Here is a 17,242-nt window from a genome sequence, read left to right on the forward strand (position 1 = left end):
TGTACGGTTTCGGAGGAGTAGCAATAACAAGCTTTTATTGCAAAAGGGGCAATAACTCCTTGAGGGGTCAAAGTTCATATACGCAGGGTGAACTGCCAAAATCTTTTAAGGAGTACATTCTTATGGACTATAAATCTTTTCGATAAATCTTGAAACTCAAAATCACGGGGAGGAAAAATAATAATAATAATAATAATAATAATAATAAACAGAAGAATATCAATAGGTCTTTCCACAGAAAGGTGGAAAGACCTAATAATAAACAGAAGAATATCAATAGGTCTTTCCACAGAAAGGTGGAAAGACCTAATAATAACTAGTAATCCTAATTGTTCGCGAACAATTAGAGGTCTTTCCACCTTTTCTGGATTTGTTTCTTGACCTTCAATCTTGATCCATTCTTCAGTAGGTCAAATGAGGCCAAAAAACTTTCAAGTCAATGTAAACTTGCAAAACTTTCAGGGGCCATAAGTATTTAAAGGGGTTGGTGAATCTTTTCGCACTGAATAGATTGAAGAGTCTACTCAATCAGTACAAAACATTATTGATTAAGGTTTGGTATCTCCAGGGTTAACGGTTTCGAAGGACTAGTGATAACAAGCTTTATTTGTAAGATGGGCAATAATTTTTAAAGGAGCCCGGCTTAAGGGCCAAGAAAGATGTTTTAATTGGTTTTAAAAGAACATACTAATGATGCAATGATAAATGATGTATGTTGAAAGACAAAAGAGATATAAAAAGAGCTAAATTCTCAATATTTGAAGTAACTTTGACCTTTGACCTTTACCTAATATTCAGGGTCAAAGGTCAATGATCACATTGCAGTTGGTCCCATGTTTCTATGATTATACGTTTAAAAGTTAATGATTAGCACAAACACATAAAAGGGCAATAACTCATATAAGGGGTCAGCGGATCCTTTCACACTGAATATGTTGAAGTTGTGCTTTGATAAACCGAAGACATTGGTGAAGGTTTGGTGTCTCTATGGTCTATGGTTTCAAAGGGGTAGCGATAACAAGGTTAATAATGTAAGGGGAAATAACTTTTAAAGGGATCAGTCTTAGGGTACAGGTATCAAATCTTTAAAATGGATTTAAAAGGACATACTAAAGATTCAATTATATGTAGTATATGTTGAAAGACAAAAGTGATATAAAAAGAGCTAAATTTCTCATATTTTGAATGACCTTGACCTTTGAACTTGACATAAATTAAAAGGTCAAAGAATGGAGATTCTAATGCAGTTGGTCCCATGTCTCTAGGATAAATGGTTTTAATTTTTTTTAATTATTTGTAAAAATCAAAAACTTTCAGGGGGAATAACTCATAAAAGGGGTCGAAGAATCTTTTCGCAATGAATAGATTGAAGAGTCTCCTTGACTAGTCGAAGACATTGGTGAAAGTTTGGTATCTTTACGGTGTACGGTTTCGGAGGAGTAGCGATAACAAGGTTAATACTCTAAGGGGCAATAACTTTTAAAGGGGTCAGTCTTAAGGTACAGGAATTAAATCTTTACAATAGATTTAAAAGGACATACTAAAGATTCAATTATATGTAGTATATGTTGAAAGACAAAAGAGATCTAAAAAGAGCTAAATTTCTCATATTTTGAATGACCTTGACCTTTGACCTTGACATAAATTAAAAGGTCAAAGAATGGAGATTCTAATGCAGTTGGTCCCATGTCTCTAGGATAAATGCTTTTATTTTTTTTTTAATTATTTGTAAAAATCAAAAACTTTCAGGGGCAATAACTCATAAAAGGGGTCGAAGAATCTTTTCGCAATGAATAGATTGAAGAGTCATCTTGAATAGTTGAAGACATTGGTGAAGGTTTGGTGTCTCTACGGTCTATGGTTTCAGAGGAGTAGCGATAACAAGGTTAATACTGTAAAGGGCAATAACTTTTAAAAGGGGTCAATCTTAGGGTACAGGAATTAAATCTTTAAAATAAATTTAAAAGGACATACTAAAGATGCAATGATATGTAGTATATGTTGAAAGACAAAAGAGATATAAAAAGAGCTAAATTTCTCATATGTTCAATGACCTTGACCTTTGACCTTGACATAAATTAAAAGGTCAAAGGATGAAGATTCTAATGCAGTTGGTCCCATGTCTCTAGGATAAATGGTTTTAATTTTTTTCAATTATTTCTAAAAATGAAAAACTTTCAGGGGCAATAACTCCTAAAGGGGTCGAAGAATATTATCGCAATGAATAGATTGAAGAGTCTCCTTGAATAGTTGAAGACATTGGTGAAGGTTTGGTGTCTCTACGGTCTATGGTTTCAGAGGAGTAGCGATAACAAGGTTAATACTGTAAAGGGCAATAACTTTTAAAGGGGTCAATCTTAGGGTACAGGAATTAAATCTTTAAAATAGATTTAAAAGGACATACTAAAGATGCAATGATATGTAGTATATGTTGAAAGACAAAAGAGATATAAAAAGAGCTAAATTTCTCATATTTTGAATGACCTTGACCTTTGACCTTGACATAAATTAAAAGGTCAAAGGATGAAGATTCTAATGCAGTTAGTCCCATGTCTCTAGGATAAATGATTTTAATTTTTTTCAATTATTTGTAAAAATGAAAAACTTTCAGGGGCAATAACTCATAAAAGGGGTCGAAGAACCTTTGTGCAATGAATAGATTGAAGAGTCTCCTTGACTAGTCGAAGACATTGGTGAAGGTTTGGTATCTTTACGGTGTACGGTTTCGGAGGAGTAGCGATAACAAGGTTAATACTCTAAGGGGCAATAACTTTTAAAAGGGTCAGTCTTAAGGTACAGGAATTAAATCTTTAAAATAGATTTAAAAGGACAAAATAAAGATGCAAGGATATGTAGTATATCTTGAAAGACAAAAGAGATATAAAAAGAGCTAAATTTCTCATATTTTGAATGACCTTGACCTTTGACCTTGATGTAAATCAAAAGGTCAAAGGATGAAGATTCTAATGCAGTTAGTCCCATGTCTCTAGGATAAATGGTCTTAAATTTTTTCAAGTATTTGTAAAAATCAAAAACTTTCAGGGGCAATAACTCATAAAAGGGGTCGAAGAATCATTTCGCAATGAATAGATTGAAGAGTCTCCTTGACTAGTCGAAGACATTGGTGAAGGTTTGGTATCTTTACGGTGTACGGTTTCGGAGGAGTAGCGATAACAAGCTTTTATTCCAAAAGGGGCAATAACTCCTTGAGGGGTCAAAGTTCATATACGCAGGGTGAACTGCCAAAATCTTTTAAGGAGTACATTCTTATGGACTATAAATCTTTTCGATAAATCTTGAAACTCAAAATCACGGGGAGGAAAAATAATAATAATAATAATAATAATAATAATAATAATAAACAGAAGAATATCAATAGGTCTTTCCACAGAAAGATGGAAAGACCTAATAATAACTAGACACTCATTACTAGTAATGAGTAGGTCTTCCGTTTGAGCACTTCCTGTAAAGAGCTTTCTGTTCCTACGAAAACCATTTCAATATATCAGAAAATGTGCCTTAACAATGAATGAGAAATGTATTATCGAATTTTTTACTCCTTTCTTGTAACTTCCGGTGACGACCGGAAGTACTATTCAGATGCGTTTTCCTATAAATGACAGCGACCCTTTACTGTCTATATTCCCTGAAAATTTCACGTCTCTATCTGAAAGAGTTCTCAACAAAAAGAAGTAAACTAAAGAAAGAAAAAGTAGTAGGTTACTACTGACTGGAAGTCAATTTTAAAAAAAACCAAAATTATCAAAACTTTAGAAGTTGATACTGTTATTAAGACATGTGAAAATCATATGAAAGACTTCAAATATAAGCGAGATCTATGGGGACAAAGAGACGAAAAGTAAAAAGGTATTTTATCAAGAAACCGGAAGTAGTCGTTTTGACTACCGACAGACTCAATATTCTTTTGACACTTTGAAAGAGACTTAATAAACTAGTATAGGTTTCAATTTACAAGAAAAAGTTTGAAATTTGCGATTCTTTCAATCACTTCCGGTGACGACAGGAAGTGACGGTCGACATGTTCAAACCCCTACTGCATGCCTACTGTACGGAGATTTATCATCCCTGAATAATCAATGAACCTATATTTTACCTTTTCCAAGAAAAATGTTGGACAAAATTCCTTTTGAGAAACAGAAAATCGGCCATATTTTCCGACCGGAAGTGAATTTTGTAAAAACAAAAATAATTATAGCAAGGTCATTTCATAAGATATTATTCCTGAAAATTTCAAGAAAATCTACTGAGAAATCACTCGAAGAAATCGGAAAATCAACATTTTTTCAAATACTTCCGGTATAGACCGGATGTGACGGACGATAAAATTGAATGTATGTGTACAATGGACTAATGTTAGTTGATCAACTCTACAAGTTTTAAGCGTCTATCTATATTCATTATTCAGAAACTGAAAAAACAAGGTTTGAATTTGTCCGCCCAATATCTCACGACCGGAAGTGAATTTTACAAAAGCATTTGAGGCTACTCTAGACATTTATAGTGTCTATAACATATGTAAAATTCAAATCATTAACTTGTTTCATGACCGAGATTTATGGCACTGAAAAATGAGAGAATGAATAGTATTTCTTTGATATAACCGGAAGTTGGAGATTCAACTTCCGGTGGGGTCAACATATTTTTGAGAATTAGAAACAGACCTAGTATACCGATATAAGTTTCAATTTGAAAGAAAAATGTTTGAAATTGATGATTCATTTCATCACTTCCGGTGACGACCGGAAGTGACGGCCGACATTGTTAACCCGCTACTGCACGCCTACAAAGTGAGATCTATTAACTCTGAAAATTTGGCGACTCTATCATTTACCGTTTCTGAGAAAAACGCTAAACAACAAAAACAGCTAAAAAGCCGTATTTGCCGATCGGAAGTGAATTTTACAAAAATATTTAATGTTACTTTAGACATTTATAGTGACTATAATATATGTAAAACTCAACTCATTAACTAGTTTCATGACCGAGATTTATGGCACTGAAAAATGAAAGAATGAATAGTCTTTCTTTGATATAACCGGAAGTTGGAGATTCAACTTCCGGTGGGGTCAACATTTTTTGAGAATTAGAACGAGACCTAGTAAACTGATATAGGTTTCAATTTGAAAGAAAAAAATTTGAAATTGATGATTCATTTCATCACTTCCGGTGACGACCGGAAGTGACGGCGACAAAAAATATTACGTGCATGCACCATAGAGAAAATAGATCTATCATCCCTGAAAGTTTCATTCGATTATCTTTAGTGGTTTTCAAGTTTACCTCCAGACAAAGTTTCTTTCAAAAACCGGAAAATCGGACATATCTCACAAACGGAAGTGAATTTTTAAAAAATGAAAAAAAGCCTTGAGGTACCATCGTTCTCTATAATCTATGAAAGTGTCAGGAAAATCCATCCAACGGTCTCGGAGACGAAAGGGAAAAAAAAAATAATAATAATAAACAGTAGAATCACTAGAAGGTCTTCCGTTGGTAACGGAAGACCTTAATAATAATAATAGAGGAAAAGAAACATAAGAATCACTATAAGGTCTTCCGTTGAGACGGAAGACCTTAAAAAGAAAAGTGAAAAATCAACAATAGAATAATAGAAGGTTCTTCCGCTGAAGACGGAAGACCCTAATAAGAATAATAAGAAATGGTGCAAAAACAATATGTCTCCGACACTTTGTCTTCGGAGACATAATAAGAAGAAAATAATAATAAGAAGAAGAATAAGAAACGGAGCAAAAACAATATGTCTCTGACACTTTGTGTTCGGAGACATAATAATAAGAAAAAATAGAATCACTAGAACGTCTTCCGTTGGTAACGGAAGACCTTAATAATAGAGGAAAAGAAACATAAAAATCACTATAAGGTCTTCCGTTGAGATGGAAGACCTTAAAAAGTGAAAAAGAAACAATAGAATAATAGAAGGTTCTTCCGCTGAAGACAGAAGACCCTAATAAGAAACGGAGCAAAAACAATATGTCTCCGACACTTTGTGTTCGGAGACATAATAAGAAACAGAGTAAAAACAATATGTTCCCAAACTTTGTTTGGGGAACATAATAACTAGACACTCATTACTAGTAATGAGTAGGTCTTCCGTTAGACCACTTCCGGTAAAGAGCTTTCTGTTCCTACGAAAACCATTTAAATATATCAGAAAATGTGCCTTAACAATGAATGAGAAATGTATTATCGAATTTTTTACTCCTTTCTCGTAATTTCCAGTGACGACCGGAAGTACTATTCAGATGTGTTTTCCTATAAATGACATCGACTCTTTACTGTCTGTATTCCCTGAAAATTTCATGTCTCTATCTGAAAGAGTTCTAAACAAAAAGAAGTAGATTAAAGAAAGAAAAAGTGGTAAGTTACTACCGACCGGAAGTTAATTTTGAAAAACAAAATGATCAAAACTCTAGAAGTTGATACTGTTATTAAGACATGTGAAAATCATATGAAAGACTTCAAATATAAGCGAGATTTATGGGGACAAAGAGACGAAAAGTAAAAAGGTATTTTATCAAGAAACCGGAAGTAGTCGTTTTGACTATCGACGGAGTCAATATTCTTTTGACACTTTGAAAGAGACTTAATAAACTAGTATAGGTTTCAATTTAAAAGAAAAAGTTTAGAAATTTGCTATTCTTTCAATCACTTCCGGTGACGACAGGAAGTGACGGTCGACATGTTCAACCCCCTACTGCACGTCTACAAACGGAGATTGATCATCCCTGAATATTTGATGAAACTATATTTTACCCTTTCCAAGAAAAATGCTGGACAAAATTCATATTGAGAAACAGAAAATCGGCCATATTTTCCAACCGGAAGTGAATTTTGTAAAAACAAAAATAATTATAGCAAGGTCATATTTCATAAGACATTATTCCTGAAAATTTCAAGAAAATCTACCCGGCTAGCCATCTCTGAGAAATCACTCGAAGAAATAGGAAAATTGTCATTTTTTTAAATACTTCCGGTATAGACCGGAAGTGACGGACGAAAAAATTGAATGTATGTGTACAATGGACTAATGTTAGTTGATCAACTCTACAAGTTTCAAGCGTCTAACTATATTCATTATTGAGAAACTGAAAAAACAAGGTTTGAATTTGTCCACCCCATATCTAATGACCGGAAGTGAATTTTACAAAATTATTTGACGTTACTCTAGACATTTATAGTGTCTATAACATATGTAAAATTCAAATCATTAACTTGTTTCATGACCGAGATTTATGGCACTGAAAAATGAGAGAATAAATAGCCTTTCTTTGAAATAACCGGAAGTTGGAGATTCAACTTCCGGTGGGGTCAACAATTTTTGAGAATTAGAAAGAGACCTAGTAAACAGATATAAGTTTCAATTTGAAAGAAAAAAGTTTGAAATTGATGATTGTTTTAATCACTTCCGGTGACGACCGGAAGTGACGGCCGACATTCTTAATCCCCGACTGCATGCCTACAAAGTGGGATCTATTAACTCTGAAAATTTGGTGACTCTATCTTTTACCGTTTCTGAGAAAAACGCTGGACAAGATCTCTTCTAAAAAGACGGAAATTGGACATATCTTGCGACCGGAAGTAAATTTTGAAAAAACAAAAAAAAATGCCTTGAGGTACCGGCCATCGTTCTCCATAATCTGTGAAAGTTTCATGAAAATCCATCCAACCGTCTCGGAGACGAAAGGGGAAAAAAAAAAAAAAAATAAACAGTACAATCACTAGAAGGTCTTCCGTTGGTAACGGAAGACCTTAATAATAACTAGACACTCATTACTAGTAATGAGTAGGTCTTCCATTTGAACACTTCTGGTACACAGCTTTCTGTTCTTAGGAGAATCATTCAAATATATCAGAGAATGTGCCTTTTCAAGACATGAGAGGTGTGTTAATGAAGTTTTCACCCATTTCTCGTAACTTCCGGTGACGGCCGGAAGTAATATTCAGATGTGTTTTCCCATAAACCACAGCGACTCTCTATTGTCTATATTCCCTGAAAGTTTCACGTCTCTATTTGAAAGAGTTCTCAAGAAAAAGAAGCAAACTAAAGAAAGAAAAAGTAGTGGCTTACTACCGACCGGAAGTGAATTTTGAAAAATAAAATTGTCTTAACTCTAGATATTGATACTGTTCTTAAGATATTTGAAAATCATATCAAACACTTGAAATATAAACGAGATTTATGGGGACACAAAGACGAAAGGTATAAGAGTATTTTATCGAGAAACCGGAAGTAGCTGTTTTGACTACCGACGGGGTCAACATTCTTTGAATACTTTGAAAGAGACTTAATAAACTAGTGTAGGTTTCAATTTAAAAGAAAAAGTTTGAAATTAGTGATTCTTTCAATCACTTCCGGTTACGACCGGATACGACCGGAAGTGATAACGAAAAACAAATTAATGTGCATGCACTATAGAATCGAGAGATCTATAATACCTGAAAGTTTCATTTGTTCCTCTTTAGTCGTTTTTGAGATTACCTCCGGACAAGATGATTTTTTGAAAAATGGAAATCGGACATATCTTACGAACGGAAGTCGATTTTTAAAATGAAAGATCATGTCTAAGGGTACTACAATTCTCTATCATCTTCATAATTGGCAAGAAAATCCATTGAACCATCTCTGAGAAATCGTGTTGAAAAAATTTGAATATAGTAAATTTGTCAACCACTTCCTGTTGAAACCGGAAGTGAAGTACACTCATATACAAAATATGTTTAAGATGGACTATTGCTAATCTATAGCCCCTGCAAGTTTCAAGTGTATATCTATACTCGTGCCGGAGATATCAGGGAAACAAAGTCTGAATTTGTCCACACCATATCTAACGACCGGAAGAGAATTTTACAAAAATATTTGACGTTACTTTAGACATTTATAGTGACTATAATATATGTAAAACTCAACTCATTAACTTGTTTCATGACCGATATTTATGGCACTGAAAAATGAGAGAATGAATAGTCTTTCTTTGATATAACCAGAAGTTAGAGATTCAACTTCCGGTGGGGTGAACATTTTTTGAGAATTGGAAAGAGACCTAGTAAACAGATATAGGTTTCAATTTGAAAGAAAAAAGTTTGAAATTTATGATTCATTTAATCACTTCCAGTGACGACCGGAAGTGACAGTCGACATTCTTAACCCCCTACTGCACACCTACAAAGTGAGATCTATTAACTCTGAAAATTTGGTGACTCTATCTTTTACCGTTTCTGAGAAAAACGCTGGACAAGCTCTCTTCTAAAAAGACGGAAATTGGACATATCTTGCGACCGGAAGTAAATTTTGAAAAAATGAAAAACTGCCTCGAGATACCATCATTCCCCATAATCTGTGAAAGTTTCATGAAAATCCATCCAACCGTCTCGGAGACGAAAGGGAAAAAAAAAAAAAATAAACAGTACAATCACTAGAAGGTCTTCCGTTGGTAACGGAAGACATTAATAAGAAACAGAGTAAAAACAATATGTTCCCAAACTTTGTTTGGGGAACATAAATATATATGCCACATCATTCCTGACTTTACAATGTATCCCATGCAACTTGACTCATGCATCCCTGGGTGCATATATTGATTTTCTGTTGTTACCCTGAGTTGTTCCTTATAATTTATCACTTGATGAATATGCTTGTCAATTTTATGATGCATTTTAAGAATAAATATCAAGAGTTAATGATGTCACAATGTTTTATTTAGCAAGTTATGTTGAAAAATAAAGTGCATTGCTTAGTCAATGTGATTTTCATGTAACAAACAAAATTAAATTACAGTGCATTACATCTATCTCTTGGCAGTTTGCATTGGGTCAATGATTTACCAGGCTGTTTTAGAGCAGTAAGTAACAGCATCCTAATTATATTTAAATGTTATTTCTTTCCATCTCAGAATGCTATTATTATATATTAGTAGTGATTATTGCTATGACTATCAAGCCTTCTTTCTTTCTCAAGTAAGGGCAAAATAATCTTCCCAAATTTTATGTAATAGAATGAGTAGAGGACTTTAATATAGATCTGCATGTAATCAAGTATTTGCAATTCTTCATACTGTACATGTGTAATTAATATTTGTGTTGATTTGCAAGAAGCCTCTCACAAAATTTGAAGTCGTACTTTTATGTATTTGTCAGTAACATATTGGTATATACATGTAGATTTTAAGTCCTTTGGAATGTAGCAGTTGCAATTTTATGTTCATGGAGTGATGATTTTCCAAATTTCAGTATTTGTGTAACATAAGAATTGACAGTTTTGTCTCTGTACAGATTCAGAAAGCTCTGAAGCCAGATTGCCCCTTCATTGGAAGCATGTTTGGTGGTGACACACTGTTTGAACTCAGGGTCTCTTTACAGTTAGCTGAACAGGAATTACAAGGGGTAAGTACCAAACTATATTGGTTCTCAATTCTTTATGTGATAGAGTGATAAAGTAAAATCTCATTTTCTATACCATGCATACCGGTAATATATGGTCAATTCACCTTTTATGTTCCATTGATTTGCTAGTGAATCATTATATTGAAATGCTTGACAGGGGGTCAGTCCACACATTTCACCTTTCACTGATGTCCGCGATCTTGGTAACTTATTGAATCGGGCAGGATTCACCATGCTAACTATAGTAAGTGTCAATAAATAAATGCTAAAATGAACAAGATTTACCATGTTAATTATAATGTCAATAAGTAACTGTTGAACTGGGAAAGATTTACCATCAAACTCTAGTAAGCGTGCTCAGTATAAGCTGTTGAATTATACTGGATTCATCATGCTAATTATGGTAAGCGTGCTCAGTAAGCTGTTGAATCATTGCAATTTTGGTACAAAATATTCAAAATCAGAATACGCAAGGACTGACATGAAACTTTAATAGAATGATAGTATATCATTTGTAGATGTGCAAAATGATAGTCAGTTTGTCTTTAAGTGCATGCATGTGCATCACAATTTTTGTACACTAACTTTGTAATCAGTCTAACTTCTTCGTTTTTCATTGAAATGGTTTGATATTCATATCATTGGTAGATATTGAGACCCTTAACTGATCTGCATGGTCAAAAGTACCAATCTGCACAAGCATGCACTTCTTTTTGATTGGATAATACTAAAACGTCTGTAACTCTCTCTGATGAATGAAGCGAATGATATTCACAGCATACATAGGTAGATAATACTTGTATCTACGTATTGGTGTAAAAAAAAAAAAATGCACATGCGTGTACATCATCTTTCAAGTATTCATTTTTTCAAAGGACGATTACGTTTTTGTTTTTCATTAAATTCGTTTGATGTTGAGGTTTTAGGTGTGTCTTGGTACTACATGTACTTACAAATTGCTATCGTTAAAATGACTACTATAAGCACATGCATGCACGTGTCCATATTTCTGATCGACCGATTTTAAAATCACTACATGTATAACTTTCTTATATGTGATGCAAACATTCATACTGTGGGTATATGATACAAATGCTTGTTGAATGACATCAACAAAAGTACAGAATCATACTCGAGTGTGCATGAATGCACATGCATTGCTTTCTTTCATTTCTTGGTACGGAAATGACCAAATTTAAATAAGTACAAACTAAAGGTTAAAATAAAATGAATTTTGCTATAGGTTTACAATGACACCACTTTTTAATCGGGGGAGGTTTGGGAAACATATTTAACAGTCCCCGTTATAATTAGAACTAGTTATGCATGTAAGTTAAGGATTTCATTGTGAATCTGAATAATACAGAACCAATAATTATGCCCCCCGTCGAAGAAAAGAGGCATAATGGTTTGCACCAGTCAGTTGGTCGGTAGACCACATGTTGTCCACTCAATGTCTTAAGAACCAATCGCTTGATCTTATTGATATTTTATATGTGGGTTGGTTATGAGGCGACAAGGACCCCTATTGTTTTTCAGGTCACAAGGTCAAGGGTCAATCTACTCTGGACATAGGAAGACCTTGTCCGCTCAATATCCTGAGAACCCTTTGCTTGATAGACATCAAACTTTGTACACTGGTACATCTTCAGAAGAAAATTACCTTTATTGATTTTGAGGTCACATGGTTAAAGGTCAAACTGGACATAGAAATATGCAGTCCGCTCAATATCTTGAGAATCCTTTGCTTGACAGACATCAAACTTGGTACATATTCAGGAGAAGATGACCTCTATCGAATTTGAGGTCACATGGTCAAAGGTCAAACTGGACATAGGAATATACTACCCACTCAATATCTTGAGAACCCTTTGCTTGACAGACATCAAACTTGGTACATTTGTATATTTTCAGAAGATGACCTCTATTGAGATCACATGGTCTAAGGTCAAGAGTCAAACTGAAAGTGGACATAGGAATATACTGTCTGCTCATTATTTTGAGAACCCTTTGCTTGACAGACATCGAAATTGGTACACTGGTACATCTTCAGGAAAAGATGACTCCTATTGATTTTGAGGTCACATGGTCAAAGGTCAATGGTTAAATTGGACATAGTGATATATTGTCTCCTGTATTTTAAGAATTATTTGTTTGATTGACACCAAACCTGATACACTGGTACAGCATAAGGAGTAGATGACCCCTATTGATTTTTAGGTCACTTGGTCAATCCACTCCTGACATTGAAAGATATTGTCTGCTCAATATTTCAAATTGGTGATACTACTATCAATCAAATTATGCATGTGTATAACCATTTTCAATTTTGCACCATGGGGGCACATGTTTTACAAATATCTCTTGTTTTGATTTCGAAATGAAAAATCAACACTCGATCGGCTCATATGCAGTGAAACACTGTCGATACAAATGCATGAATGACACAAGTGCACAACATCATTGAACGACATCACATCCCGGGCTATGGAATTCAACTCTTTTTTGACAGCTTGGCTATAATGATGTCATGATGTAGAATCCCATGAAAATTACATCATAATCATAGATGTACCATTTCAATATATCAACAATATCAAAAAGTGAACTTCATGCATCTATCTACAATGTTAAAAAGTGAGCTTCATCCATTTTGTATTTATAACAATCTCACACAAAATTTGGCCTTTGGTGCTCTGTTTTCTTGATATTATGACTCAGTGCTTCAACGCTGTACAATTATTGAAGCATAGAATGATTCAATGCTTGTGTCTTAACTCCAAAGAAGCTAAAATATGAATCCCACAAAAAAAAATTCATGTGCAGTATTTTGTATAATTATATATTTATACATATGTTACTTTTTTTGCAGGACATTGATGAAATAAAAACAACTTACGATGATATATTATCCTTAATGATGGATTTGAAAGGTATTAGTGTTATCTTTCTATAATTCCAGTTCCATGATGCAGTATCATGCTGTGTCTTAATTAGCTCACCTGAGCCTAGGCTAAGTGAGCTTTTCTGATCGAAATTTTTCTGTTTGGCGTTGTTGTCGTCATTATTGTTGTAAACTTTTCACATTTTCTTCTTCTCTAGAACCACTGGGCAAATTTCAACCAAATTTGGCACAGAGCATCCTTGGGTAAAGGGGATACAAGTTTGTTCAAATGCTGGGCCATGTCCTTCTCAAAGGGGAGATAATAGCAAAATAGTGAAAATACATAACAACTTATAAAAATCTTCTCCAGAATCACTGGGCCAATTTCAATCAAATTTGGCACAAAGCATCCTTGGGTGGATGGGATTCAAGTTTGATTAAATGAAGGGCCATATACCCTTCAAAGGGGGAGATAATCACAGAAATGTAAAAATAGGTCATTTAGAAATCTTTTCAAGAACCTCTTGGCCAGAAGAGATGAAATTTACATGAAAGCTTCCTGACAGTGCAGATTCAAGTTTGTTAAAACCATGACCCCTGGGGGTAGGTTGGGCCACAATAGGGGATCAAAGTTTTACATGTGAATATATAAGTAAAATCCACTGGGCCAGGAAAGTAAAACTTTACATGAAAGCTTCTTGACATGGTGCAGATTCAAGTTTGTAAAAATCATAAACCCGAGAGGTAGGATTCAGCCACAATAGGGAATTCAAGTTTTACATACAAATATATAGGAAAATTCTTTAAAAATCTTCTGAAGAATCACTAGGCCAGAAAGTTTAACATTTACACGAAAGCTTCCTGACATAGTGCAGATTCAAATTTGTAAAAATCATGGCCCCCATGGGTAGGCTGGGGCTACAATTGGGATCAAAGTTTTACATGCAAATATGTAAGAAAAATCTTTAAATATGGGCCAAGGTAACTCAGGTGACCAATGTGGCCCATGGGCCTCTTGTTTCTAATCTTTGAATTAACAATTTTATTTTTGTTAGGTATGGCAGAAAATAACTGTGTCCATGTCAGACGACCCATGCTATCCCGAAAAACACTACAGCTAGCTGAAGAGAAGTATAGAGGTGTCTTTCTTAATTTCAACTTTTTTTCACTAAAAGATGCAATATACTTAAATTGAGTTATAAAGACTTTGATTTACAGTGAAAAAAACCAGATACATATCCCAGTATTTTGGAAACCTGTTTCATGTCTTTGAATTTCAATCATGTTTCCAATGAAGGTTGCAGAGTGAAAAAATGATGCCAACTTACATTTGTAATTTTTTTAAATTTTTTGTCTGTCGATGAGAATCTGTTGCTTCTCATAATCAGGATTTTGGTATTTTTAGAAATGTACAATACAGAGGATGGACTGGAGGCCACTTTCCAAATCATAAATTTCATTGGGTGGTCCCCACATCCCTCACAGGTACAGTTACTTTGAATCTTTGTTAGGTTTCCATGGACACTGTTATTTGTGGAACAGGAAGAGAAAAGTGTTGGCTTGACTGAGTCTTGATCACAGAAATCTCCACAAACTGCAGTTACTCTACCAATGATCTCCCAAATACTCTACCAATGATCATATGTCCCCAAATACTCCACCAATGATCCCCCAAATACTCTACCAATGATCTCCCAAATACTCTACCAATGATCATATGTCCCCAAATACTCTACCAATGATCCCCCAAATACTCTACCAATGATCCCCAAATACTCTACCAATGATCCCCCAAATACTCTACCAATGATCTCCCAAATACTCTACCAATGATCATATGTCCCCAAATACTCTACCAATGATCCCCCAAATACTCTACCAATGATCCCCAAATACTCTACTAATGATCTCCCAAATACTCTACCAATGATCCCCCAAACACTCTACTAATGATCTCCCAAATACTCTACCAATGATCCCCCAAATACTCTACCAATGATCCCCCAAATATTGTACCAATGATCATATGTCCCCCAAATACTCTACTAATGATCTCCCAAATACTTGACCAATGATCCCCCAAATACTCTACCAATGATCCCCCAAATACTCTACCAATTATCATATGTCCCCAAATACTCTACCAATGATCCCCCAAATACTCTACCAATGACCCCCCAAATACTCTACCAATGATGCCCAAATACTCTACCAATGACCCCCCCCCCCCCCCCCCCCCCCCAAATACTATACCAATGATCCCCCAAATACTCTACCAATGATCCCCCAAATACTGTACCAATAATCATATGTCCCCAAATACTCTACCAATGATCCCCCAAATACTATACCAATGATTTCCCAAATACTCTACCAATGACCCCCCCCCCCCCCCCAATACTATACCAATGATCCCCCAAATACTCTACCAATGATCCCCCAAATACTGTACCAATAATCATATGTCCCCAAATACTCTACCAATGATCCCCAAATACTCTACCAATGATCCCCCAAATACTCTACCAATGATCCCCCAAATACTCTACTCTGCCTATGCTTACATTGTACATGTATATTAGCACTACAAATAAATGAACAAAACTGTGTACCGTATGTACTAAAACAAATAATGAAGCACTATATGTAACTATAAATAAATCATTAGTAACTATCATAATCATTTACACTTCAAACATTTCATCACACTTTTAATTCTTAAAGAGGCTGGTCATTTCCATCTGTCACGATTCACGGGTTCGGCGGTCTCTTAAAACAATCTTCATCGTTTAAAGTTGATTTAAGAATTTTGTGTTTATCATGTCAGTTGACAACATTCTTTAACCAAATTTCCATCTGCCAGAGTTTATATTTCTTATTCTATAATTATCCAAGCCAATATCGTGAGAACAAAATCATTTAAGCTTGTGATATTAAGACCTACAACTGCTTTGATCTAGCCACGCACACCTATTATTTTCATGATGTGATAATAACGGAACAAAACTTAGGTGAACCAACATTACGGGTACATACAAAATTTAATTGTCATTTTCCTTAAAATGGTAATTTTCTCACTTCTACCCAGAGTTTAAAAATTTGAAAGCAATAAAGCTCTACAACATTGTAACAAGAATCAATCGTACACAGGTACATTCTACATGCTTGACATTCTAAACATTATAAACTTACTACATATACATGTGCATGTGCATGCACATACATGTATATTTCACGCCAATCAACGGTATAAAATCCAGAATCTAGTAGTTCAATAAAACATATCATTACGACATGATGTTTGATTTATTAATACTATTAGGCTATTGATCAAGACTATAATATGATATGCTACGGATTTAGCTACAAAATTCAACACTACATGCAATACAGATCTTATTTGGAAAAATTGGCAATACCATGTCTCAATCGGCACTTGCTATCTAACTGACATATCATCACACAACACCTACTTTAAGGGAGGTGTTGACAGGGTACGGGTAATCGCTTCAATTAGACAGTTTGGCTTGTTTTATTTATAATATACGCCTTGCTAAAATTGTCCGACACGGACCCTCCCTCAAAAAAATTACCGTTCGGATTTTCAATGCATTTTAACATTTTGTAGTAATAAATGACCGTCCGGATCCGGAACACAAATTTCTGGATTAGTGATGCAAAATAATGTATAAAAATTCCGTTCCCAAGAAAAATCGTCCGGAAGGTGAAGCATCCAGATTAATGGCGTCCAGATTACTGAGGCTCCACTGTACTTTATTCATAAAAGCAACAATGTAGTTAGGGTTGCCTTTCCCTTCAAGACTTAATTACCTGTGATGACTTGATTAAGTTTATAAATAACTACCTGTAATGACTTGACTAAGGTTATGAATAACTAATTGTGATGACTTGACTAAGGTTATAAATAATTACCTGTAA

The 17,242-nt window shown here is 34.6% G+C and overlaps 1 protein-coding gene across 4 annotated transcripts in view; it reads left to right on the forward strand.

Annotated features, from left to right (window-relative positions):
• Positions 1–17,242, forward strand: part of LOC125649740 (arginine-hydroxylase NDUFAF5, mitochondrial-like) — a 55,816-nt gene that overhangs the window by 35,953 nt on the left and 2,621 nt on the right. Inside the window, exons 5-10 of one of the 4 annotated variants that reach the window (XM_048877463.2) lie at positions 9,815–9,878; positions 10,309–10,419; positions 10,577–10,663; positions 13,292–13,352; positions 14,359–14,442; positions 14,709–14,788. In XM_048877463.2, coding sequence (XP_048733420.1) covers positions 9,815–9,878; positions 10,309–10,419; positions 10,577–10,663; positions 13,292–13,352; positions 14,359–14,442; positions 14,709–14,788 — 487 coding nt within the window. The remainder of the gene's footprint in view (positions 1–9,814; positions 9,879–10,308; positions 10,420–10,576; positions 10,664–13,291; positions 13,353–14,358; positions 14,443–14,708; positions 14,789–17,242) is intronic. The other 3 variants (XM_048877464.2, XM_056165029.1, XM_056165030.1) reach the window with 3 other exon arrangements.

This window comes from Ostrea edulis, chromosome 5, assembly GCF_947568905.1.
Source record: "Ostrea edulis chromosome 5, xbOstEdul1.1, whole genome shotgun sequence".
Classification (NCBI taxonomy): Eukaryota; Metazoa; Mollusca; class Bivalvia; order Ostreida; family Ostreidae; genus Ostrea; species Ostrea edulis.